The following is a 26,744-nucleotide window of genomic DNA, read 5'->3' as shown; positions in this document are numbered from 1 at the left end:
GCTTAAAGACCGCCAGTGAGGGGAAGCTCACCACCCGCTTTCCCCCGTTATTTTTATTAATAATTGCAATACAAATAAAAGAAAGAAAGAAAAATAAAAATAGAAATATAATAAAGGGAAAAGAAAATACTAAAAGTATAAAATACAGACATATCAAACTCATTACAATTAGCTTTTATTCTAGTCTTCCATATCATAAAACATCACTTGTTAATTCAGATTTATCTTTTATATCTGGGTAACTTTGCAATTCTTGTGGTAATTATCATTCTTATTAAGTAAAACCACAAGTCATCAAATCTTTTTTGATCTCTGTGTTGCAGGAAGTCCATAAGAGGCTTCCAAAGGAAGTTGTTGATTTCTCTCTGATCAATGATGTGTTTAGCCATTTCTGCAAGTTCTCTCAGTTTAATCAACCAGTGAAATTAGGAATCTTTTCAGTTTTCCAGTTCTGAGCATTTAATATTTGCACAGCTGTTATCATATAAAAGAACATAGTTCTTTTCTAAATTTTTGTCAATCAAACTTAGCGAAACGACTGGTTTCATTTGAAATTTAATCTTTAAGAACATGCATATATTTGTATCCAAAATTTCTTTGGTTTATACCAAGTCCACTATGTATGATAAAATGTACCTGGTAATTGTTCACATTTCCAATATTTATTTGGAACATTTTAATAAATTTAACCTAATCTATTCGGCATCATATACCACCTATACATCATCTTATCAAACTTCTCTTTAAGATTGGAACATAGTGTAAATGTAATCCACTTCAAACATACTCTTTCCCATTGTTCAAACTGTATATTATATCCAAAATTACTCTGACTTTACCTGTTCCTCCTCTAGATCACATTTCAGCAACAGTTTACCTTTTCCTTTGCCTGTTCCTCCTCTGTATCACATTTCAGCAACAGTTTATACATTTTTGCTATGAGATGTTTGTCAGTTGTCCATAACTCTGTCTCCAACACAGATTTAGAATCTTCCATACATTTAAAATCTTTCAAAAATTGCACAGAAAAAATGACAGTTGTAACCTTTGTCTTTTAAACTCTAGATTTCATTTTACATTCTTCTTGAGAAAATTCTAGAATATCACAATAGGTTAACCACTTTCATTAATATTTCTCTTCTATAAAAGAGAAATCCACATTGATGTTTTTACATAAAACCTGTTCTTATGCTTGTTCCAAATCCAACATTAACTTTGGCTTTATCATATACCCATGGCAACCAAATCAATGCTATCCACTTTTTTAACCAAACCAAAAATATAAATTTAAAATATAAATTCAAATTAGGCAATGCCAATCCTCATCTTTTTTTAACATCTTGGAAGATTTTAAGTTTAACATACATTTTTCCTGCCAGATAAATTTTGATAAATCTCTGCCATTGTGTAAATGGAACATTGGAAATCATTACAAGAATTTTCTGAAGCAGAAATCATATTTTAAATAAAGATATTCATTTTAATCACTACTATTCTTCCCCACAAAAATAATTTCAGTTTATCCCATTTTAACAAATCTTGTTTAATCTCATTCCATTTGAACATAATTTATATTCTGAAATAAAATTCTTATTTGTCAATGAAATACTCTGGTATTTTGTTTCATTTTCAATCTTAAAACCTGTTTTATGCATCAATTTTATTTGAGCCTACATATTAATATTTTCCCCCTTCAAGGATCGCTGCCTTGTTGTGGCAAGGGGGCTTGCGTAGTTCAGTGAAGCTATGAGCTATACCGTGCAGGGCCACCCAAGACGGACAGGTCATAGCTGAGAGCTCTGACAAAAGGGGATCCACTGGAGAAGGAAATGGCAAACCACTCCAGTATCTTTGCCATGAAAACTCTATGGACAGTTCCAATAGGCATAACGATATGACGCCGGAAGATGAGCCCCTCAGGTCGGAAGGTGTCCAATATGCTACTGGGGATGAGCAGACGGCTAGTACGAGTAGCGCCAGAATGAATGAAGCGGCTGGGCCAAAGCCGAAAGGACGCTCAGTTGTGGAAGTAACTGGTGGCGAAAAGACAGTCCGATGCTGTAAAGATTTTTATTCCATAGGAACCTGGAACGTCAGATCCATGAATCAAGGCAAGCTGGACGTGGTTAAACAAGAAATGAGAAGACTGAACATCGACATTTTAGGAATCAGTGAACTAAAATGGACAGGAATGGGTGAATTTAATTCAGATGACCATCAGGTATACTACTGTGGACAAGAATCTCACAGAAGAAATGGAGTAGCCTTCATAATCAATAAGAGAGTAGGAAAAGCAGTCTTGGGATACAATCCCCAAAATGACAGAATGATCTCAGTTCGAATCCAAGGCAAACCATTCAACATCACAGTGATCCAGGTCTATGCCCCAACCACTGCTGCTGAAGAGGATGAAGTTGATCAGTTCTATGAAGCCCTACAACACCTTCTAGAAGCAACACCCAAAAATGATGTGCTTATCATCATGGGGGATTGGAATGCTAAAGTAGGAAGCCAAAAGATAACCGGGATAACAGGCAAGTTTGGCCTTGGAGTACGAAATGAAGCAGGGCACAGGCTGGTAGAATTTTGTCAAGAGAATACAATGGTCATAGCAAACACTCTTTTCCAGCAACCCAAGAGACGACTCTACACATGGACATCACCAGACGGTCAACACAGAAATCAGATTGACTATGTGCTCTGCAGCCAAAGATGGAAAAGTTCTATCCAGTCAATAAAAACAAGACCAGGAGCTGATTGTGGTTCAGATCATGAGCTTCTTGTTGCAAAATTTAGGCTTAAATTGAAGAAAGTAGGGAAAAGCACTAGGCCACTCAGGTATGAACTAAATCATATCCCCGACGAATACACAGTGGAGGTGACAAATAGATTTAAGGAATTAGATCTGATAGACAGAGTGCCTGAAGAACTATGGACGGAGGTTCGCAACATTGTACAAGAGGTAGCAACTAAAGCCATCCCAAAGAAAAAGAAATGCAAGAAATCAAAATGGCTGTCTGAGGAAGCTTTACAAATAGCTAAGGAGAGAAGGGAAGTGAAAGGCAAGGGAGAAAGAGAAAGATACACCCAAATGAATGCAGAATTCCAGAGGAAAGCTAGAATAGATAAGAATGCCTTCTTAAATGAACAGTGCAAACAAATAGAAGAAAACAATAGAATCGGGAGGACCAGAGATCTTTTCAAGAAAATTGGAGATATGAAGAGAACGTTTCATGCAAAGATGTGTATGATAAGGGACCAAAATGGTAGGGACCTCACAGAAGCAGAAGAGATTAAACAAAGGTGGCAAAATTATACAGAAGAACTATACAAGAGCGAGCTTAACATCCCTGATGACCACAGTGGGGTAGTTACTGACCTGGAGCCAGACATCCTGGAATGTGAAGTCAAATGGGCCCTAGGAAGTCTGAGCAACAATAAAGCTAGTGGTAGTGACAGCATTCCAGTTGAACTATTCAAAATCTTAAAGGACGATGCAGTAAAAGTGCTACACTCAATATGCCAGCAAATTTGGAAAACTCAACAATGGCCACAGGATTGGAAAAGGTCAGTTTACATTCCAATCCCAAAGAAGGGCAATGCCAAAGAATGTTCAAACTACCGCACCATTGCACTCATTTCTCATGCTAGCAAAGTTATGCTCAAAATCCTACAAGCTAGGCTCCAGCAATATGGGGACCGAGAACTTCCAGAAGTACAGGCAGGATTTCGAAGAGGCAGAGGAACTAGAGATCAAATTGCCAACATACGCTGGATCATGGAGAAAGCTAGGGAGTACCAGAAGAACGTCTACTTCTGCTTCATCGACTATGCTAAAGCCTTTGATTGTGTGGAGCACAACAAATTGTGGCAAGTTCTTAAAGAGATGGGAATACCAGAGCATCTTATTTGTCTCTTGAGAAATTTATATGCAGGTCAAGAAGCAACAGTGAGAACTGAACATGGAATCACTGACTGGTTCAAAATTCAGAAAGGAGTTCGGCAAGGCTGTATACTGTCGCCTTGCCTATTTAACTTGTATGCAGAGCACATCATGAGAAATGCGGGATTAGAGGAGTCACAAATTGGGATCAAGATTGCAGGGAGAAATATCAACAACCTCAGATATGCAGATGATACCACTCTAATGGCAGAAAGTGAAGAGGAACTAAAGAGCCTGTTGATGCGGGTGAAGGAGAAGAGTGCAAAAGTTGGCTTGAAACTCAACATCAAGAAAACAAAGATCATGGCATCCGGCCCTCTCAATTCATGGCAAATAGAAGGGGAAGAAATGGAGATAGTGACAGATTTTATTTTCCTGGGCTCCAAGATCACTGCAGATGGGGACTGCAGCAAAGAAATTAAAAGACGCTTGCTCCTGGGGAGGAAAGCTATGGCAAATCTAGACAGCATCCTAAAAAGCAGAGACATCACCCTGCCAACAAAAGTGCGTTTAGTCAAGGCTATGGTCTTCCCAGTTGCAATGTATGGCTGCGAAAGTTGGACCATAAGGAAGGCCGAGCGTCAAAGAATTGAGGCTTTTGAACTTTGGTGCTGGAGAAGACTCTTGCGAGTCCCTTGGACTGCAAGGCGAACAAACCGGTCAGTCCTAGAGGAGATCAGCCCTGACTGCTCTTTAGAAGGCCAGATCCTGAAGATGAAACTCAAATACTTTGGCCACCTCATGAGAAGGAAGGACTCCCTGGAGAAGAGCCTAATGCTGGGAGCGATCGAGGGCAAAAGAAGAAGGGGACGACAGAGAATGAGGTGGCTGGATGGAGTCACTGAAGCAGTAGGTGCAAACTTAAATGGACTCCGGGGAATGGTAGAGGACAGGAAGGCCTGGAGGATCATTGTCCATGGGGTCGCGATGGGTCGGACACGACTTCGCACATAACAACAACAATTAATATTTTAATTAACATCTTAGGTTTTTTTCTTTGTTTATTCTAAATCCTGCCAGTGCACCAAATTTTGTCATTAAAACCTCTATGCCTTTGAGAGATTCTTCTAAAATCAAAACTAGGTCTTCTGTGAAAACTTTCATTTTGTACATTTCTTTTCTTATTTTTACTCCTTTAATCCTCTCATCTTGTTTTATATTCCTTAAAATTTCCAGAGTCGGAAAAGGTGATAGTGCATAACCTTTTCACCCATTTAAAAAACATTTCTCCTAAATTCATACTTTCCAATGACTTAAATAAAAATGATCAATTAATATCATCAAGTGCTTTGTCTGCATCTGAAAAGATCATTTCTGCTTGTTTTTCATTATGTTTTTCCAAGTATTCCACAATATCAAGATCTGTTCTAACATTGTCCTTTAACTGTCTTGTTGAAGAAGAAGAGTTGGTTCTTATATGCCGCTTTTCTCTAGGAGGCTCAAAAGTGGCTTACAGTCGCCTTCCCTTTCCTCTCCCAACAACAGACACCCTGTGAGGTGGGTGAGGCTTAGAGAGCCCAGATATCACTGCTCGGTCAGAACAGTTTTATTAGTGCTGTGACTAGCCCAAGGTCACCCAGCTGTCTGCATGTGGAGGAGTACACCCAAACAAAACCAAAAGGCAAAAAGTTGTGTCTTCTTGAAATTTATTAAATGCAATCCTGAATAATTTTGCAACCAGAACGGGGTCCCAGGTATTCAATCCCGCTTTCTAGTGCTTCTTCATTGGTTGCAATTATAATCTTAATATAACATATAATATCACCAGTAGAAGAGCCTCTTGTGGCGCAGAGTGGTAAGGCAGCGACATGCTATCAGAAACTGTCTGCCCATGAGGTTGGGAGTTCGATCCCAGCAGCCGGCTCAAGGTTGACTCAGCCTTCCATCCTTCCAAGGTCGGTAAAATGAGTACCCAGCTTGCTGGGGAGTAAACGGTAATGACTAGGGAAGGCACTGGCAAACCACCCCATATTGAGTCTGTCATGAAAACGCTAGAGGGCGTCACCCCAAGGGTCAGACATGACCCAGTGCTTGCACAGGGGATACCTTACCTTTACCTTTAATATCACCAGTACAGGTACAGCACAGTAGCATGCCAGCACAACCCCTTCCCTTGCACATGCAGAGTAACAGGAAGTTCAGTCATCCTTCAGAATATTCACCGGCCATTGCACTGCAAACAGTGCTCTTTCTGATCAAACCCATGTCACTTCCCCTTCCATGAAACACTGATCCGGCCCATTCTCCACCAACTGCAGTGGTTGCCAGTTAAATTTTGGATCAGACTAAAAGTTCTGGTAATTACCTTCAAGGCCATATGCGGTCAGGGCCCAGTGTACCTGAGGGACCACCTCACTGCCTATGCCCCTCAAAGAGGGCACTCTGCCACCACCAACCAGCTAATGGTCCCAGGCCCTAAAGATTCCCACCTGGCCTCAACCAGGGCCAAAGCATCTTGAAGGGCCCTTTCTCCCTCCTTCCCAGAACTCCATCAGTGCGCTCCTGACCTGTTTGCACAGTTGCACTGTTTGCATTGTTTGTACTGTTTGCATTGTTACAACTATCAGTTATTAGTATAATTGTTACAGTTATTTATATGTTATGGATTGTTTCATGTATTATTTAAGGGGTTTATTTAAACCGCCCTGAGCTTCCGGGGAGGGTGGTATATAAATATAATAAATAAATAAATCATTTTATTGCTTTCTTGGATCTCTTCTCATCAAGACTGGCAATATAACTTTTTCAAAAATATTGTTTTTATTCTCCTCCCTGAATTCTTCTTAACTAGCCTTGTGTGTGTTTTCAGTGTGTTGTGTGTTGTAGCTCCTTGGTTCTCCTTAATAAAAGCCAAACATCCAACTAGTTTATTTCAAGCAGAACAATCATGTCAAACATCTCTAGAAATCCCAGTTAGCCCATCTCCCAATGTCTCCTGTAAGCTAATTTCTCCCAACTAATTAGGAGACTGCCTCTTTGGGTAAAAAAATCATCTCTGTCCTCTCTAGAACCTCCTCAGCAGCCCACCCTTCCCCCTTGGCTAAAGGTACAACCTGCTGAGATCAGCAAATTGATCAAGACCTTGTCATCTTGCAAATCACCTGGTCCAGACGGAATCCCACCAGAAATATTCACTTTGCTGATTGGTGAGCACAATTATTGATAAATTTATTTCAATTAATGCATCAGGTCAAATTTTAGAAGCCTCCTAGACTCTATTATTTTGCCTATATATAAAAAAGTTAATATCAATCTTCCAGGGAAATATTGTTCCATTAGTTTACTATTAATAATGGGCAAACTTTATGCAAAATATTTAGCTATTAAATTTTCTAACTGAATTCATGATAACAATATATTAGGGCTGGAACAATTAGGATTTAGGAAAGGCTGCCCTACACTTGATCGTTGTGTTGTTTTATCCACTCTAATTTACAAATGTTCAAACCCAAAGAGAAACTATTTGTAGCATTTATTGATCTTAAGACAGCCTTTGATATGATCCCAAGAGAAAAATCTGTGATTTAAACTTGCAGATGTAAATATCAATGAACGCTTATTGTACCTATTTTAAAAACTGCATAGTAATAATTCCCAGTTGCAATGTATGGCTGTGAAAGTTGGACTATAAGGAAGGCTGAGCTTCAAAAAAATTGAGGCTTTTGAACTCTGGTGTTGGAGAAGACTCTTGCAAGTCTCTTGGATTGCAAGGTGAACAAACCAGTCAGCCCTAGAGGAGATAAGCACTGACTGCTCCTTAGAAGGCCAGATCCTGAAGATGAAACTTAAATACTTTGGCCACCTCATGGGAAGGAAGGACTCCCTGGAGAAGAGCCTAGTGGTGGGAGCAATTGAGGGCAAAAGAAGAAGGGGACGACAGAGAATGACGTGGCTGGATGGAGTAACTGAAGTAGTCGGTGTGAAATTAAATGGACTCTGGGGAATGGTAGAGGACAGGAAGGCCTGGAGTATCATTGTCCATGGGGTCGTGATCAGTCAGACATGACTTCGCACCTAACAACAACAAATAATTCCTGTCAAGCAAAATACACAAAAGAGGGGAAACTAACAGGTCAAATCCCTATTACTATTGCAGTGCAGCAGGGATGCATTCATGCTCCCCATTTATTTAACCTTTTTCTCAGTGATCTCCCTTCATATATTAGGAAAACTGATGGTGATACCCATTGGTAGGTAATAGACCTATACAGCTTTTATTGTATGCAGATGACACTGTCGTTCTATCAAGAACACAAATTGGTCCAATTGGTTACCTTGGAGCCTTTATAAACTACAGTGCTGAAAACCATCTTATCATAAATTATGAGAAAACTAAGAGTTTAGTCTTATTATTAGATATAATAACAAGTGGGTATACCATAGGGAGAGGAGTGTAAAAACTCTAAGGGAGCACTTGTCTCTACTAGCAAAGATTTTCCACCAGAAGGGAAATAGGAATTCATCTGCTGATTTGAAATCCTAATTTGCCTTTTAAAGGCAACTGTTGGATGTCCCAAACTGTGTTACAAACTATACATTAGAATAATAGAATCATAGAGTCATAGAGTCATAGAGTTGGAAGGGACCTCATGGGTCATCTAGTCCAATCCCATGCACTATGCAGGACACTCACAACCCTATCGCTCATCCACTGTAACCTGCCATCCCCTTGAGCCTTCACAGGATCAGTCTCTCTGTGGGATGGCTATCTAGCCTCTGTTTAAAAATTTCCAAAGATGGAGAACCCATCACCTCCTGAGGAAGCCTGTTCCACTGAGAAACCGCTCTAACTGTCAGGAACTTCTTCCGGATGTTTAGATGGAATTTCTTTTGAATTAAGAGAGAACAATTCTGCTCCATCCTCTATATGGCACCCTTTTAAATACTTGAAGATGGTTATCAGATGCCCTCTCAGTTATCTCCTCTCTAGGCTAAACAGAACAAGCTCACCCAACCTTTCTTCATATGTCTTGGTCTCCAAACCCCTCAGCATCTTTGTTGCCCTCCTCTTCAATTGAGCTGCCCAAAACTGAACACAGTACTCCATGTGAGGCCAAACCAGAGCAGAATAAAGTGGTACCATCACCTCCTGTGATCTGGCCATGATACTCCATTTGATACAGCCCAAAATCCCATTTGCCTTTTTAGGCAGCAAGTCACATTGTTGACTCATGTTCAATGTATGGTCTACTAAGACTCCTGGATATTTTTCATACATGCTACTGTCAAGACAAGTCTCCCCCCATCCTATAGTGATATATTTGGTTTTTCCTACCTAAATGCAGAACTTTATATTTGTCCCTATTGAAATTCATTTTATTCAGTTTAGCCCACTTCTCGAGCCTATCATCCTGTATTCTGATTCTGTCTTCTGTTGTGTTTGCTACCCCTCCCAGTTTAGTATCATCTGCAAATTTACTAAGTATCCCCTCTAATCCCTCATCCAAATCATTTATAAATATTATGAACAACACAGGCCCCAGAAGAGATCCCTGGGGTACTCCACTTGTCACTCTTTTCTAAGAGGATGCCGAACCATTAACAAGTACCCTCTGGGTATGAGCCATCAACCAGTTATTGATCCACCTGGCAGAATTAGGATCCATACCACATTTTACCAACTTGTCAACAAGAATATCATGTAGAACCTTATCAAAAATCCTGATAAACTATGTCCACGGCATTCACCTTGATCCAGCAAGGTAGTCACTTTCTCGAGAAAAGAGATAAGGTTAGTCTGACTTGACTTGTTGCGAAACTCATGCTGAGTCTTAGAAATCATAGCTCTCTTTTCTAGCTGCTCAAGGACCGAGTGTTTGATTATTTGTTTCAAAATTTTGCCAGCTATAGTTGTTGAGCTGATGGGTTAATAGTTACCCAGATCCTCCTGAACTTGGTCAATAGATACTAGAAACTAGAGCTTGGATTTAAATATTCTTTTTTATCTTCCGCCTCAAGTTTTGCTTTCTAATCTGTTATAAGACCCTTACTTTATTAAGGGCTTTAATGAAACAATTTCTCATAAACTGCATCGTGTAGGATTAGACATATCAACTCTTAATTATGATGAGTGTACAGTCTTAAAGTTGATAAAACAAAGATTAGAATATCACAATATTCAAGCAATGGGCTCATCAATTTATTGTTCATCCAGCCAAAGGGATATATCCTGATCATATAAGTCAGTGCCATTATGCTTACAAGTACTCAATAACTATCCCCTTAAAAAAGATTTCTTCTTTGCTCGATTAAATATTTTTTCTACTCATCAAGAAGTGGTTTCCTACATATTCAGTGCAATGAGAAAATGTGTCTGTGTGGATGCAATTCCCCAGATAAAAATTCCACATCTATTATTCGGTTGCACGAATTTTTTGATGTACCATTATTATCTAGGAGAATCTATGGAAAAATTGAAATATTTGTGTGCTGTAGACCCATTATGCACGTCAGCAATCACACCGGGCTGCTGCCGGGCATTGTGGGCTGCTCTGGCATAGTGCATGAACGCATACAAAATGCCAGGGCTGGAAAGCCCGGCATGCTGCCTGGAGGTGGCAGCATGGGGGGGGGGAGCGAGGGGAATGGGGCCCCCACCATAAAATGGTGGAGAGTGGCATGCTGCTCTCCCACCAGTGTGGGGGCGAGGGGAACTCCCTAGCCCAGTCTGCGGCTCCGCATAGCTGACAGGGGAGTGCGGTGTCCTTGCAGGGACACCATAGGTTTGGGGAAGGGGGGAAGGGCTGGGCTGAAAGGCCCAGCTCTACTGATTATGCATGGCACTGGCCTGACCCAGCCGCCACTGGCGCCCGCAACATCCCCGGGAACATGGGAAATTCCGTCTTCCTTTGCTGCGGGTCTTACTGGGCTCTGTGCTGGACCAGGGCTGGGATGGCAACAGCGTCATGCACAATCGGGGCTGCCTTGCTGCCGTCATCCCAGCTTTACTGCCCCGTGCATAATCAGTTGACGAGAAACATCTGGTGAAGAAGATGCTGAGCATGAAGGAGGCTTCAATGATTGTGGACACTGCAAATATTTTGCTGATTATTTTAAGGACAAACATCTCTCTAATGTAGACTGGTTGTGTTATAAGTCACTTCCATTGTTTTTCATATTCCTCTGATTGGAAATTCTAACTTTTGTTGACTATGCACATTGAATTTTATGCCAATAAAGGTTTTCTGAATCTGAGTCTGAATCTAGCCTCTGTAAAACACAGCAGTGAATAAGAGGTCATAGACTCATGGAGTTGAAAGGGACCTCCAGAGTAATCTAGTCCAACAACCTACAAAATGCAGGAACCAACCTTTCCACACACAATGCCCAAATGATATCCCAACCAAAAATCTCCAAAATCCAGCCTGGCCTGGAGGAAATTCACATACCATGCCCCAGTGACGATCAGCAATTCCGTGGGAATGCAAGGAAGGGCCACAAAAAACAAATTCTGATACATGCCTTCCTGCCTCCCATTCACAATCTGCTTAAGTTAATAAATCAGCATTTCTGTCAGATGTCTACCTAGCAGCTGCTTAAAAACTTCCAAAGAAGGAGAGACCACCACCTCCTGAGGAAGCCAGATCCACCGAGAAACTGCTCTTACTGTCAGAAACAACTTCCTGATGTTTAGCTGAAAATTATTTTGAATTAATTTCAACCAATTTGTTCTGGTCTGACCCTCTGGGGCAACAGAAAACAACTCTGCTCTTCTTCAAGTATTTGAAGACGGTCCTCCAACTATTTGAATCTATGACCTCCTTGTCATCTTCTCTCCAGGCTACAAAGACCAAGCTCCCTCAATCTTTCCTCATATGACTTAGTCTCAAAACCCCTGACGATCTTCATAACCTTCCTCTGGACACGCTCCAGTTTCTCTACATCTTTCTTCAGTTGTGGGGCCCAAAACTGAATACAGTACTCTGTTACCAGAGCAGAGAAAAACAGTAATATTTCATCAAATGGATACTACTTTCAATATTCAATCTCTGTTTCTACATTTTGAGTTTGAAATTATATAGAAAACTTATGGCCAAGCATTCAGGAATGCAACAGGTGCTGGACTGTTTCCCCCACAGGACCTGGGAAGGCTGGCGGCCCCCGGGAAGGGAACTCACCAGCAGGGGCAGCTCTCACGCAGCAGGGATCTGCAGACTCAGAGGGAAGGAGGAGGGGCTGGTCAGGGGTGGGGGACAGAAAGTGATTGGCTGGCTGCTGGACAGACAGGCAAGCCGGTTGGAGGAGGAGGAGGCACTCAGATTCAGATCCCTTTACTGGCATAAGATTTGATATACATAAAACAAAGTTTAAACGAGAAACAAATTCTGGGCATAGACAACAGTAATAAAGCCTTATGTCGTACAGCCGATCTGCAGCAGAGATAGACTGGTTGTCGAGATGATTGACAGGATTTTTGCAAGGCCCACTGTCTGAGAGGGCCCCTTTACACTCAGCAACATCTTCACTAGATGTTTCTCATCGATGCACAGATACTTCAGTTTTCCCATAAAAACCCCCAGATAATGATGGATCATCTGAAATTTGGGGCAGTTGAATGATAGGTGGCTAAGGGAATCTGGTACATTGCACCTGTGCAGGCAGCTTCTCTCATTTCAAGGGATTTGAAGGAAGCGGCATCTTTCTAGATTTGAAGGGAAGATATTTAGGCGCGCAAGGAGAAAGGCCCTTATAAGGGAATAGTCACCTAACACTTGAAGATATAGGGACATTTATTTATAAGATCAGGGGATGTCCCAGTGGCCTGGTGAGGAGGCACTCAGGGACAGCTGCCCTGAATGGGTGTTAAGCGCTGAGTGGCATGTAAGCTATGAGACCAGCTCCTCCTCCAAGGCCTTACCAGAAATATGTAGAACAGATTTGTATAACCAAATAATGATTTGCCTTTTCAGAGACTCCATGGAGAATTGCCCCTTAGTTCAGAAGAGCTGGAGAAGGTATTTGACTCTCTGGATGCAGATGGCAATGGTTCACTTACTCCAGAGGAATTCATCTCAGGATTCAGTGAGTTCTGAAATGACTAATTAATACCCCTGAAACCTATTTGTTAATTCTTGTCTTCGTTTCCATTGGCCAGTTGATTCCTTCTGGAATTACTTGAAATGAACAACACAATAATGTGTAACTAAGTTCTGCTCCTCTTTCTGGTAGCAACATTTTTGGAAGTTTGTTTGTTCATAGTTTCATTGTTCCCTTTTCTCCCTTGAGTTATATTCAGATTTTTTGCAATGGCTTTAGGTGATAAATATTTTAGTAAAGATTCCAAGGTGACATGGCTTAGGTTGTTCTCTTAACTAGTTCTTACTTGCAGGCCAGTTTTTGTTTGGACAAAAGGGATCGGTTCCTGACATGCAAGGCTGTGGAGCCAAAACTACGTATGGGTCGAAATGGACAAGAGACTGTAGAGACAGTGAGGAGGAGGAAGATGAAGATCATCAGTTTTCAAATCTTATGGAGAAGCTTGGTGCTAATAAGGTCCTAGAAGAGTAAGTGCTGCTACAAAGAAAATCATGTGACAGTTTTACTAGGCTGTACTATTAAGTTAATAATTTAAATTGGTAATAATGCTCTCCCATATAAACACTGTGGAATTGCTAATCACCACTGTGGGATGGTAGATGAATTTCTCCAGGCTAGATTCTGAGATTTCTGGTGGGGGGATCACTTGGGCATGAAGCTGGGGTCCCTGGGGGTGGGCAGGTAGCTGGGAGTGTCCTGCATAGTGCAGGGAGTTGGACTAGATGACCCTGGAGGTCCCTTCCACCTCTATGATTCTATGATCCTGTGAAAACATCCACCCCCCCCCCTTAGTTCCAGTTTTCAGCAGGAAACAGGCTCTGCAGGATGAAAGACAGAACAACTCCCTGTGGAACAAAAATAAACTGAGAGAGAGAGAGAGAGAGAGAGTCCAGTGGCCCCCTTAAGACCAGGGGCCATTCTGCACAGCGTTAATGTTGCTGAAGTGTTACCATTGTGTAACGCTATTCACAACGTCATACACAATCTGCAACACTCCCGCAAAAATTACTTCGTTATAGCGCTTTTAGACCCCTAGTCTCTTGAGAACAACATGTGCGTTCTCAGTGTAGCGGTAGCAAGCATGTCCCTCCCTAAGTTCTCACACCCGAGTTTCCGGTGTCGCTATTGCCATTTTTTCCCCTTAAACCGACAAAAGCAACGAATAAACAATGCTTTTTTGGCAGAAATCCCTCCACAAGCAATTGTCTGTAAAGTTTCCAAGCACAATATGGCCCCCTGTTTGACACTGCCCGTAATTTTGGCCAGAAATTTCAGGGGGGGGGGTAACTTTAAGAGTGTATAAACGATTAAACACCAGATCCTACGCCAGCAAAAAATGTCTTTCTGATACATCAAATGAACAAATATGTGTTGCTACTGATGTTTACAGTTTTTTAAAAAACAGTTTTTAAAGGGAAGCACGAACACAATAGTTAATTGGCTGTTCTGTTTGACTGATGTCCAGGGGTGGGAGGAAGCATGGAAAAATATTGCCTCCTTTGTTGCCATTTTGGTGAGACCGGAAACTTGTGCATTACGAGAACAGCGCTAGTGGGAAAGCCTTTTTTCCGATAGAAACGGCTGTGTGTGTTACCGAGACCTGCCGATTTTGATTGCAACGCTTTTCAATAGCGCTCAGATTTAGCAACATTGCCCGATGTGCGGAATGGCCCCAACAAAGATTTATTCAAAGCTTTCGAGTGCAAGCACTCTTCGTCAGACTAAGAACTGACCATCATAACAGTAGGACTATATAGAATATATACAGTAGGAGTATATTCCTACTGTTATGATGGTCAGTTCTTAGTCTGACCAAGAGTGCTTGCACTCAAAAGCTCACGCCTTGAATAAATTTTTGTTGGTCTTAAAGGTGCTCCTCGACTCTGATTTTATTGTACTGTTTTTAAGTGTGGGTCCCCCCAGCCACACACAGCTGCAGGGAATTGCTGTTTAAAAAACAAAGCAGAGTTTTCCCCACAGCCATTTTCTGTACCGAAGCAGGGCTTGGGGGGGGGGGGTATTTCCTCATGTTTGCACAGAATGCTCCACATGGAGCAGCAAAAAGGGAAAACAATTCCCCCCCCCCCACACTGCTTTTTCCGCGCAGAAATAATAGGGGGATTGAGAGAAAGTAAACTTCCATGTCAGAGTAGGAATTTGAACCTGCGTTTCTCAGAATCTAGTCCAACCCAACCGAGAGCCATCCTGTCTGCAGCAGGGAGGTGGAGATTACATTGCTGATCATGCAGCCGGGGAAGGGAGCACCTAACTGTTGCTTTCTTTCCTGTTGCAAGTGAGAATGACATGAAGAAGCTCTGGTCAAAGCTGAGGAAAGAGGAGCCTCATTTACTTTCCAGTTTTGAAGAATTCCTAGCAAGAGTTTTCCTTCAGCTTCAAGAAGCCAGCCATGAGAGAAATGAATTGGAGTCTGCCCTGAGAAAGTGAGTGTCCATGCGGCAGCTCCTCAGATGGGCTCTACACCAGTGGTCCCCAACCCCCGGTCCGGGGACCGGGACCGGTCCGTGGATCAGTCGGTACTGAGCCACAGCTCCTCCTCATCCTCCTCCCCGGCTGCTGCCTCGGGGGCTGCCCTGCCACTCTGCAGCCGGCTCACCTTTGGTCCTCTCCAGCGGCTGCCATGGCCGGGACTCCCCCTCAGCCTGGCACTGTGCAGCTGCTGCTAGCAGTGCCCCCCAGTGGGTGGCGGGAAATCAGGGGCGCTGGTAGGAAAGTAAGCGGAGCAGGGGCTCAGACAGCAGTGGTGACGTCCCTTGGCAAAAGACTACCCCCCCCCCGGGCCTCAGTAAAATTGTCAAGCGTTGACCGGTCCCCAGTGATGAAAAGGTTGGGGGCGACTGCTGTATACTATATAGGATGTTTGAATAATAATATTTATACGGTTTTTAGAATGGATTATTTTAATATATTGTATCCTCAGCTACCAGGAAGTGTGGGAAATAAGAATAAAGATTTAATTATTGTAGTGATAATAATAATACAAACAGGGGTGCCAACTTCAGTGCACAAAATGTGCTTGTTTCAAAAACAAACCACCCAAATTATAACTTGGTCTGAGCGACTGTAATAAAGTTTGAACTGAACACCCAAATTACCCTTCTGGCATGGCCAGGAGGCTGGTCCGAGGAAATGACTGTCAAGAGTGAGGCAGGCGTCTCCAGGGGCGGCAACCATCCAATGGCTTTCCCCTGCTTCATTTTGCTATGTCATGAATAGCACAACCTCAGTGACTTTTCTTTGGGTAGGCCAGGGGCCAAATCTTCACATAACTGAAATGCACAGCTGCTTTGCCGTCTCATGGCCCAGCCACAGTACCTGATGTTGAGAACCAGCAGGGATGTACAAACATTTCCCTTTATAAAACAATCCATTGACTTCCTGCAGCTCCCCCTTCAAAATGTTAAACTCAGTGTCACTTTCAAGAGCATCCTGCAGCCCTCAGAGAGATTCATCTCCACCACCTGGTTTTGAAGATGGGGTAACAAAGGGGAAATAGAGGGGGGGGGGGGGACTCAGCCCACCAAACTTACTTTACATTAAGCTTCCTGAGCACTTTAAGGGCTTCTAGGTTTTAGTGATTTCTCCAGACTTCACAAGGACCCTTCTAGCCACTGGCACCAGGTCAAGATGGCCAGCTTCATTCCTGCTTCTTCTTCTGGGAGCTCATTCCACCAGGTTGGGGCCAGGACCGAAAAAACTGGGGCCTGGCCAAGGCCAGGTGGATGTCCCGGGGGCTCGGGAAAACCAGTAGATTCATCTGCAGAGCGAAGAGCCCTGCGGGGAGCATAGACAGATAAGCGGTCCCGCAGATCAGCAGGGCCCAGGGCGTGTAGAGCCTTAAAGGTTAAAACCAATAACGAACTTGACCCAGAAGCAGACTGGTAACCAGTGCAGTGTATAACTTGTCCCCCTCCCAGTTTTGAAGTAAAACTCTGCCCATGCCACATTACTCACATGTACCGCAACCATGAATTGTTCGGCATGGCCCACATGTCTCAAAACGGGTTCAGTAGGAAATTGTTACTTTAGTTCCTTAAAAGCCTTCTGACATTCTACATCCCAGTGCAACTTACACCCCAGCTTTTTTGCCACTTTCCCCCTTCCCTTTCGATTTCAACAAGCTATATGGATGAAACTGGCAATACATTTGATGAAACTGGCAATAAATTTGAAATAGAAATTTGCAAACCTTAAAAAACTGCAGCAGTCTGTGGATGCAGAGTGCAGCTGACAGGGACTTGTGGAGCCAGGAGGGCAGGTGGACCTTGCGGCAGAAGCAGGCCCGCATCTGTGCCAAAGTTCAGGTAAAAAGTCTGTCCACCCACTGCAAATGGCGGCGGGCCATCCCCATGGCCATTGCCCCCGTAGGGCTCCCATCCCCCAAAATCCAAGTGGTCCCGGGCCGGGCGAGACAAGCAAGGTCATTCTAGGCAGAAAAGATAACAACACCCCGCTGAGGGCAGCTTTGGTATGCAAAGGAGGACAGGAACAATTCAAGGATTTACGACCCCGGCCTGCAGCCCGGGAGAAATGTAGGAGGAAAAGGAGGCATGAATTGGGATTCATGATACTTTGCCCTTCCCAAGTCCCTCCCCTCAACCCCTGGAGGTCAAGGATGAAGGGCTTGGCTTATCGGGAAAGTGCTCATGAAATTTTCGAACCAGGACGGGGGCCGCCACATCCTCAGCGTCTACCCATTTATTATCGGAATTAGGGAACCCCTTCCAGGCCACCAGATATTGCAGCCGCTTATGGAGCAGCCTAGAATCCGCAATGTCTGAGAGCTCGTAGTGGGTCTCATCTCCTATCATCACCGGGGGAGAAGGGGGCTGTGCGGGATGCCACTTGTCTGAAGGGAGGGCAGCTTTAGCCAACTCACATGAAACATGGGCTGCACCCTTTTGTAGGCAGAACGCAGATCGACCTTCGCAGCCATCTCATTGATGACCTCTACCACCTTGAAAGGGCCCACAAATATATAGCTCAATTTTTTACAGGGGTGCCTGTTTTTCAGGTATTTGGTTGAGATGAACACCATGTCCCCCACCTGATATTTGGGGACTGTTTGGCGTTTCCAGTCAGCTCATTTGTTGAAATCAGCTTTTGCCTCATCCAGTGCCCCGGAAACCTCTTTCCAAGTTTCACGTACCCTTGCGGCCCAATCATCCATCCCTGGGGGGAGGGCCCCCTCAGCCCTGGGAGGTTTTGAGAACGTGGGGAAGGGGGAGGCACGGACCCATGGACAATCTCAAAAGGGGCCCTGCCTGTACTCCCCATTGTTGTATCCGTACTCTGCCAGTGAAAGTAACTGGGTCCAATCATCCTGGTTATAACTGAGGAAGCACCGGAGGTACTGTTCGAGAACATGGTTCACCCGTTCCGTCTGACCATTTGTGGCAGGGTGATGGGTGGTACTGAGCCCCCGGGAGATCTCAGCCACATCAGATAGTGCTTACCAAAACTTACCAAAAATTGGCAACGAACTAGTTTCCACGGTCACTAATTATCTTGCGCAGAAACCCGTGGAGACGTACTGCGTAAGCAATAAACATCTCTGCTAGTTTGGGTGCCAAAGGCAGGCTGGAGCAGGGAACAAAGTGCGCTTGCTTGGAGAACAGGTGCACTACGACCCAAATCACCATTTTCCCCTACTGGGTGGTAGGTGCGTGATGAAGTCCATGGAAACCACCTCCCAGGGGTCCCTGGGAACCTCCAGCGGTTTGAGATGACCCCGTGGCTTTCCCACCTCTCTCTTATGAGTGATGCACCCCAGGCTGCCCTTGACATACTGTTCAACATCCCCCCTAGCCTTGGGCCACAAAAACTGTCGGTGGAGCAGCCCCCAGATCTTGAGGAACACAAAGTGTCCCGCTTTTTTGCTGTCATGGCAGATTTCGAGCACTTTTCCCCCTCAGCGGGACTGGGACAGAGAAGTTCACCCCGCTACCACAATCCCTGAAGTTCCTTTAGGCTGGGGGCAAGAGATGGCAGTTCCGGGTCCCCTTGTAGGGCAGCCAGGAGTTCAGGCAAGTCCCCCAACAGAGGGGGTGGAGCAGGGGGGTCACCAGACTTCGTTTGCCAGGAGGTTTGAACCTGGAGGCCCTGGGTCGGGTGCTCAACTTCATGCATATGTGAGAGTACGTCAGCCAGAAAGTTTTTCTTTCCGGGGATGTGGAAATGTCTAAAGTTAAAGCAAGGTAAAAACTCCGCCCAGCAGATCTGCTTGGCATTCAGGTGACGTGGTTTGTGCAGACCCTCAAGGTTTTTGTGCTCTGTCCAGACCTCGAAAGGCTCCTTCTCTATCTATTTTCAGATAATTAGGTGGATAGGGAATTGGTTAGAGAACCGCACTCAAAGAGTTGTGGTCAATGGTGTTTCATCAGACTGGAGGGAGGTGAGTAGCGGGGTACGTCATGGCTCGGGGCTTGGCCCGGTACCTTTTAACATATTTATTAATGATCTTGATGAGGGAGTGGAAGGACTACTCATCAAGTTTGCAGACGACACCAAATTGGGAGGACTGGCAAATTCTCCGGAAGATAGAGACAGAGTTCAACGAGATCTGAACACAATGGGAAAATGGGAAAATGAGAAGAAGATGCATTGGTTGCCAATTGCTGCCCGGATCAGGTTCAAGGTTCTGGTTTTGACCTTTAAGGCTATACGCGGGTTGGGACCCACATACCTGAGGGACTGCCTACCTCCCTATATCCCCCGCAGGGCATTACGCTCGGCGGGGGAGAATCTCCTGATCGTTCCTGGCCCTAGAGAAGCGTGCCTGGCCTCAACCCCTACCTGGTGGAATGAGCTCCCAGGTGAGCTGCGGGCCCTGCAGGATTTACCAGCTTTCCGCAGGGCCTGCAAGACAGAGCTCTTCTGCCAGGTTTTTGGTTGAGGCTGGGGTCAGCGAATGAGTGCCAGCATTCCCCCTCTCCGGACCTAGTAAGTTAGATCTCCTCCCCACCCTCCCTGCCGCTCTTATAGCAGGGGGTAGGAATAAGGAGAGGTTCCGCCATGTTGGGATTGTTTTTAAAGTTTTTAATGGATATTTTAATGGGAATAAGACTATTGTGACCCGCCACGAGCCTATGGGGAGTGGCGGGAAATAAATCTAATTAATAATAATAATAATAAATAAAGATAAGTGTAAAGTTCTGCATCTGGGTCAGAAAAATGAAAACATGCCTACTGGATGGGGGATACACTTCTAGGTAACACTGTGTGCGAACGAGACCTTGGGGTACTTGTGGATTGTAAACTAAACATGAGCAGGCAGTGTGATGCAGCGGTAAAAAAGGCAAATGCCATTTTGGGCTGTATCAACAGGGGCATCACATCAAAATCACCTGGAGTACTGTGTGCAGTTCTGGAGGCCTCACTTCAAGAAGGACATAGATAAAATTGAAAGGGTACAGAGGAGAGCGACGAAGACGATCTGGGGCCAAGGGACCAAGCCCTATGAAGATAGGTTGAGGGACTTGGGAATGTTCAGCCTGGAGAAAAGGAGGTTGAGAGGGGACATGATAGCCCTCTAAGTATTTGAAAGGTTGTCATTTGGAGGAGGGCAGGATGCTGTTTCTGTTGGCTGCAGAGGAAAGGACGCGCAGTAATGGGTTTAAAGTACAAGTACAACGATATAGGCTAGATATGAGGGAAAAAAATTTCACAGTCAGATTAGTTCAGCAGTGGAATAGGCTGCCTAAGGAGGTGGTGAGCTCCCCCTCACTGGCAGTCTTCAAGCAAAGGTTGGAAACACACTTTTCTTGGATGCTTTAGGATGCTTAGGGCTGATCCTGTGTTGAGCAGGGGGTTGGACTAGATGGCCTGTATGGCCCCTTCCAACTCTATGATTCTAAGATTCTGATTCCTGCTTCAACAGGCTTAAGCTACTAGTAAAACGTTGTTGTTGTCAGGTGTGAAGTCGTGTCCGACCCATCGCGACCCCATGCACAATGATCCTCCAGGCCTTCCTGTCCTCCACCATTCCCCTGGGTCCATTTAAGTTTGCCCCGACTTCTTCAGGGACTCCATCCAGCCACCTCATTCTCTGTCGTCCCCTTCTTCTTTTGCCCTCAATCGCTCCCAGCATTAGGCTCTTCTCCAGGGAGTCCTTCCTTCTCATGAGGTGGCCAAAGTTTGAGTTTCATCTTCAGGATCTGGCCTTCTAAAGAGCATGCAGGGCTGATCTCCTCTAGGACTGACTGGTTTGTTCGCCTTTCAGTCCAAGGGACTCGCAAGAGTCTTCTCCAGCACCAGAGTTCAAAAGCCTCAATTCTTTGACGCTCGGCCTTCCTTATGGTCCAACTTTCACAGCCATACATTGCAACTGGGAAGACCATAGCCTTGACTAAACGCACTTTTGTTGGCAGGGTGATGTCTCTGCTTTTTAGGATGCTGTCCATAGCTTTCCTCCCCAGGAGCAAGCGTCTTTTAATTTCTTTGCTGCAGTCCCCATCTGCAGTGATCTTGGAGCCCAGGAAAATAAAATCTGTCACTATCTCCATTTCTTCCCCAACTATTTGTCAGGAATTGAGACGGCATGATGCCATGATCTTCGTTTCCTTGATGTTGAGTTTCAATACATAATATTATTATAAACTCCCCATTAAAAAATACCCTGGTGGCAAAAAACCTATCCTCCCACCCTCAGATCAATTAAACCCTTCTCTATGCGTCCAGGGGGAAACCATGGGTGCCGGCAGTCCAGTTCCAGGCGAAGGTCTGGTCCGGTGATTATCTGACCTGGAGGGGCCCATTTGATCTCCCATGTTCTGGCCTCAACCAAAGATCTGGTGGAAGAAATCTGTCTTGCAGTCCCTGCTAAATACAGAGTTTTTGCAGAGCCCCCAGCTCTTCTGGGAATTTGTCTCACCGGTTGAGGCCAGGTGAACTTCCCGAGGGCCAAGTATAACCAACTAGTGAGTACCCACAGAGTGTAAAGCCCTATGGGGGGATAAGGTGACAGGTGGTCCCTCAAATATGTAGGTCCCAGACCGCCCAAGGTCTTAAGGGTCAAAACCAAAACCCTGAACCTGATCCAGGCCTCAACTGGCAGCCAATGCAGCTGCCTCAGCACAGGCTGGATATGGGCCCTCCAAGATGTTCCTGTGAGGACCCCAGCTGCTGCATTCTGTACCATCTGCAATTTCCGGGTCAGAGACAAGGGCAGGCCAGCATAGACTGAGTTACAGAAGTCTATTCTGGAGGTGACCATCACATGTATCACCAGGTGTTCTGAGGACAGATAGGGCACTAGTAGCTTCACCTGGCATAGATGGAAGAATGGCTGGCAGGCTACCCTCATGACCTGTGTCTCCATAGAAAGTGAGGCATCAAGGATCACCCCCAGAATCCTGGCCAGGGGTGCTATGTTAAGGGTGGGTAGATGCACTTCCTGACCTGCCCTCTTCCTCCCTAGCCATAGGACCATCTTGGAGGGATTGAGTTTCAGGCGACTCTGCTCAAACCCCCCAGCTATAGCTTCCAAACCTCAGGCAAATGGTTCTGAGGGGGCGGGGGGAGTCCTGGTGGCCAGCGGCAGCTCCACGCATGCGTCCGCTGCCATGCCGGCGGCTGTGCCTGCCTCTCCCCCCCTCGCAGCGAGAAGCTGGCCGGGCCGCGAACGAAGTGGCTGCTTTGGAGGCCGTTTCACTCGCGGCCTGGCAAGCTTCTCTCTGTGGGGGGGAGAGGCAGGCGCGGCCACCGGTGACCCGGTACCGCGGCCTTCGTGGCCCGGTACTGGGCCGCAGACCTGGGGTTGATGACCCCCACATTCGGAGATAGATCTGGGTGTCATTTGCATACTGATGAGAGCCCAGCTCAAAGCTCTGGACCAGCTTAGCCATAGGGCACATAAAGATGTTAAAGAGTATAGGGGAGAGCACCGCCCCTTGTGGGACCCTCCAAGGGACTGTCACAGTCTGTGTCCCGTGCTGCAGGTAGGAGAGCAGCCATTGATGGGCTGCCCCCCCCCCTGTATGCCCATCCTGGTGAGGCGGTGGGCCAACAACTCGTGGTCGACCACATTAAATGCGGCTGACAGAATTACCATCATGAGGATGGCTGAAATGCCCTGATCCAGCTGGCACCAGAGTTGAACTGTCCGGGTGACCAACACTGTCTCCACCCCCCCGTGGCCAGGACAGAAGCCCAACTGATTTGGGTTGAGTGTCGAAATTAGTGACCTTCTTTTCCAGAACTCCTGCAGCCTACCCCCAAGACACTTACACATGTATGAGGAAACAAAAATATTAGGCTAATTTTTTTATAAAGTAGTATCATGACACAAATTTAACACCATTTGATACACTTTTCTATTTCTGATTAGGAAAATTGCTGCCTATGATGAAGAAATTCAGTACCTGTATGAAGAAATGGAGCAGCAGATCAAAAATGAGAAAGAGAAATTCCTCCTGAAAGTAAATATTTATTAATATGGTTGCTATGAATGCAATCCTACACCACTTGCAACATTTCTTGTGGATTGCTTCAGGGCTGCCTGTGAGGATTGCCCCCCATAGACACCAACAAGATTCATGATGGTAAAACCAGACTTCTTTATTAGGTAGCATCAGAGCAGCAAAGGACACGTTTTGCTTGAGCTGAGGCTGGGTCCTCAGTTCAGATCCTATATTGCTCTTGGAGTCTCAACCACCACTCTCCCCACAAGACAATGCTTCGCCTTGAGTTGCAGATGGTCAGCATGGGAGCGGTGGGGGCGGTCACTTATCAGATCGTAAAGAAGATAGTAGGAGTGGCCGACATGCCAGGCTGTCCAAGATAGCAAGGTGTGAAAAGCAAGGGGCTGGGCAAGGGGACGAGGAAACTGGCCAGGAGACATGAGCTACACGTGAGTATCCCAGGACTGAATAGCTATCAGCTCAAAAGGGGTTGGAACAATACAACAAACATTGCAACATGGTACCCATCGTACCGAGCCTCTTGTGGCGCAGAGTGGTAAGGCAGCAGAAATGCAGTCTGAAGCTGTCTGGCCATGAGGCTGGGAGTTCAATCCCAGCAGCCGGCTCAAGGTTGACTCAGCCTTCCATCCCTCCAAGGTTGGTAAAACGAGTACCCAGCTTGCTGGGAGGTAAACGGTAATGACTGGGGAAGGCACTGGCAAACCACCCCGTATTGAGTCTGCCATGAAAACGCTGGAGGGCGTCACCCCAAGGGTCAGACACGACCCGGTGCTTGCACAGGGGATACCTTTACCTTGACCTTTTACCCATCATAGAGGCGAGGAATTGAATCAAACAGGATCACATTAAACATGGCAAATCCCACACTACCATCCATCCTTAACTACAGCAACAGCTCCTAGTGTTTGCGTGTGTGTTTATTTGTTTACTCATTTAATTGATGGGCCTCCCCTCCCTGTGACCTCTTGGGCCCGTTCATACAAGGCTTTAAGACATTTAAGGCACATGTTAAACCTGGTAATGCTAAGCCTGGTCATGATGACAACGTGTGCTTGCTGCCTAAGACAGGAGTCACATGGCAGGAGTTTTCCTCTTATAATTTCTACCCCACTCAGCACTTTGGACTTCCCAAGCCCAGCACCAGAAAAGATCCCCAGAGGAGGAGGAGGAGCCCCCCACCCACAGACAGGCCACACCCTGCACAGAGGCCCTGGGGAATCATGGGGCCATTCGGGGAGCTCTGAGGCCATAATGCTATAGGAAATACCCCACCAGGGAACAGGCAGGATTGGGAAACAAGGTACAACCCGACTGGAATACAGGGGGCAACAAGAGCAAAAGAGGCAGTGCTTGTCTGGCTGCACAAAACTCCCACTTGCAGGTCCCACTTAGAAAACTGAGAGCACGTGGAAAGAGCTACTGGGGAGAGTTGCTGCTGACCAGGTGAGGCTATTGTGCTGCCTGGGTGAGGTGATTGCTGGGTAATTGTTGGGAAGCTTAAAAAGGGCTGCTCCTCGCCAGAGAGACAAAGGGCGAGAGACAAAGGGCTCTTGATGGACTACAGCTGCCCCAAGTGTAAACTAGTAAGACTTTTGGAGGAAAAGATTAGGGGATTAGAAAACAGAATTATTACTCTGACCCAAAGTAAGAAAGGGGAGGAGTTCATAGACCAGAGCCCTGCAACTCGGAATAAAGACAATACAACTAGTCCTGAAGAGGACAAGGATATTGACCACAATAGGGAGCCTCTGCAGGCAGTTCGGAAAAAGACTGAACAGCGAAGGGCGAGACAGTTCTCGGGGCCTTCGGAGCTCCAGAATAGATGTCAGGCCCTTGCAGAGGAGGTGCAAGGGTCAACAAGGGAAGAGGTCCCAAAACAAAGTCTAAGAGCCACGGGGACAGAAGGAAATGGAGTTGAGAAGGGAAAAAAAAGGAGAGTACTGGTAATTGGAGACTCCCTGCTAAGAGGAATGGATCGCCATGTGGCTGGGCCCGACCCCCTATCCCGAGAGGTGTGTTGCTTGCCAGGGGCGAAAATTAAAGATGTTTCAGAACGGCTGCCCAAACTCCTCAAATCTACGGATCATTACCCATTTGTGATGGTCCATGTGGGAACGAATGACATGTCCCTGAATACCATGGCTCCTATTAAAAAAGACTATCAAGATCTGGGGAGGAAGCTCAAGCAAATGGGGGCACAAGTGGTATTCTCTTCAATCTTGCCTGTCAAGGGAAGAGGAATGCGTCGGGAGAGGAAGATAATGGAGGTGAATCACTGGCTGCGTAGTTGGTGCCGGCAGGAGAGATTTGGTTTCTGGGACCATGGGATAGGCTTTCTTGAGGAAGGCCTACTAGCACCTGATGGACTGCACTTATCGAAACTGGGGAAGAATGTGTTTGGCAGGAACCTCGGGAGATTCATCAGGAGAGCTTTAAACTGAAGCCACAAGGGGAAGGAGACTGATTGGGGGCAGCCCAATCGGCAAGGCCAGCTCATAGGGAACCAAAAGTAAAAGGATTCAAATGCCTTTATACTAACGCCTGAAGCATGGGCAATAAGAAGGAAGAGCTGGAACTTCTCATGCTGATGGAAAGGTATGATCTAGTAGGCATCACAGAAACTTGGTGGAATGATTCTCATGACTGGAATGTAATAGTGGATGGATATGAACTGTTCAGGAAAAACAGAATAGATCGAAGAGGTGGAGGAGTGGCACTGTATGTGAGGAAAGGGCTTACCTGTCAGGAAATTCTAGTGAAGGAGAGCATATCTACAGTGGAAAGCATCTGGGTGAAAATAAGCGAGGGGAAAACAAACAGTGTGGTGGTTGGTGTCTGCTACTGACCGCCTGACCAACGAGAGGATGTGGATGCTGCACTTTGTGAGCAGCTTGAGAAAATATCCAAGCGGCAGGACCTTGTCATCATGGGTGATTTCAATTTCCCAGATGTGTGCAGGGAAACAAACTCTGCGAAGCGTCCTCAGTCATGCAAGTTTCTGACCTGCCTGGCTGACAATTTCATTTATCAAATGGTAGATGAACCCACAAGAGGTTCAGCCATACTGGATTTAATACTGACCAACAGGCAAGAATTGGTGGATGAGGTGAAGGAGGTGGGAACCCTAGGGGGAAGTGACCATGTCCTCATAGAATTCCTTTTGAGATGGGGAGCCAAGGAAGCTTGTAGCCAGACGCGGATGTTGGATTTTTGTAGGGCAAACTTTAATAAACTCAGAGACATGATGAGTGTCATACCATGGACGAGAATGCTGGAAGGGAAGGGAGCATGTGAAGGGTGGGCGCTACTCAAACAGGAGCTATTGT

The 26,744-nt window shown here is 45.5% G+C and overlaps 1 protein-coding gene across 6 annotated transcripts in view; it reads left to right on the top strand.

Moving 5' to 3' along the window:
• CRACR2A (calcium release activated channel regulator 2A) overlaps positions 1 to 26,744 on the top strand; it is a 93,110-nt gene that overhangs the window by 454 nt on the left and 65,912 nt on the right. For 5 of the 6 annotated variants that reach the window (XR_013225094.1, XR_013225096.1, XR_013225095.1 and 2 more), the window contains exons 2-5: positions 12,853 to 12,964; positions 13,272 to 13,446; positions 15,274 to 15,420; positions 23,325 to 23,415. Coding sequence is in view for 3 of the 6 variants with exons in the window: in XM_077301798.1 (XP_077157913.1) it covers positions 12,853 to 12,964; positions 13,272 to 13,446; positions 15,274 to 15,420; positions 23,325 to 23,415 (525 nt within the window). In the remaining 3 variants the exon portion in view is untranslated. Of the gene's footprint in view, positions 1 to 6,951; positions 7,090 to 12,852; positions 12,965 to 13,271; positions 13,447 to 15,273; positions 15,421 to 23,324; positions 23,416 to 26,744 lie in introns of all 6 variants that reach the window. The other variant, XM_077301799.1, reaches the window with a different exon arrangement.

This window comes from Paroedura picta, chromosome 10 (assembly GCF_049243985.1).
Source record: "Paroedura picta isolate Pp20150507F chromosome 10, Ppicta_v3.0, whole genome shotgun sequence".
Taxonomy (NCBI): domain Eukaryota; kingdom Metazoa; phylum Chordata; class Lepidosauria; order Squamata; family Gekkonidae; genus Paroedura; species Paroedura picta.
The sequence above is the reverse complement of the archived record's forward strand: the minus strand, read 5'-3'. Positions and strand labels throughout refer to the sequence as shown.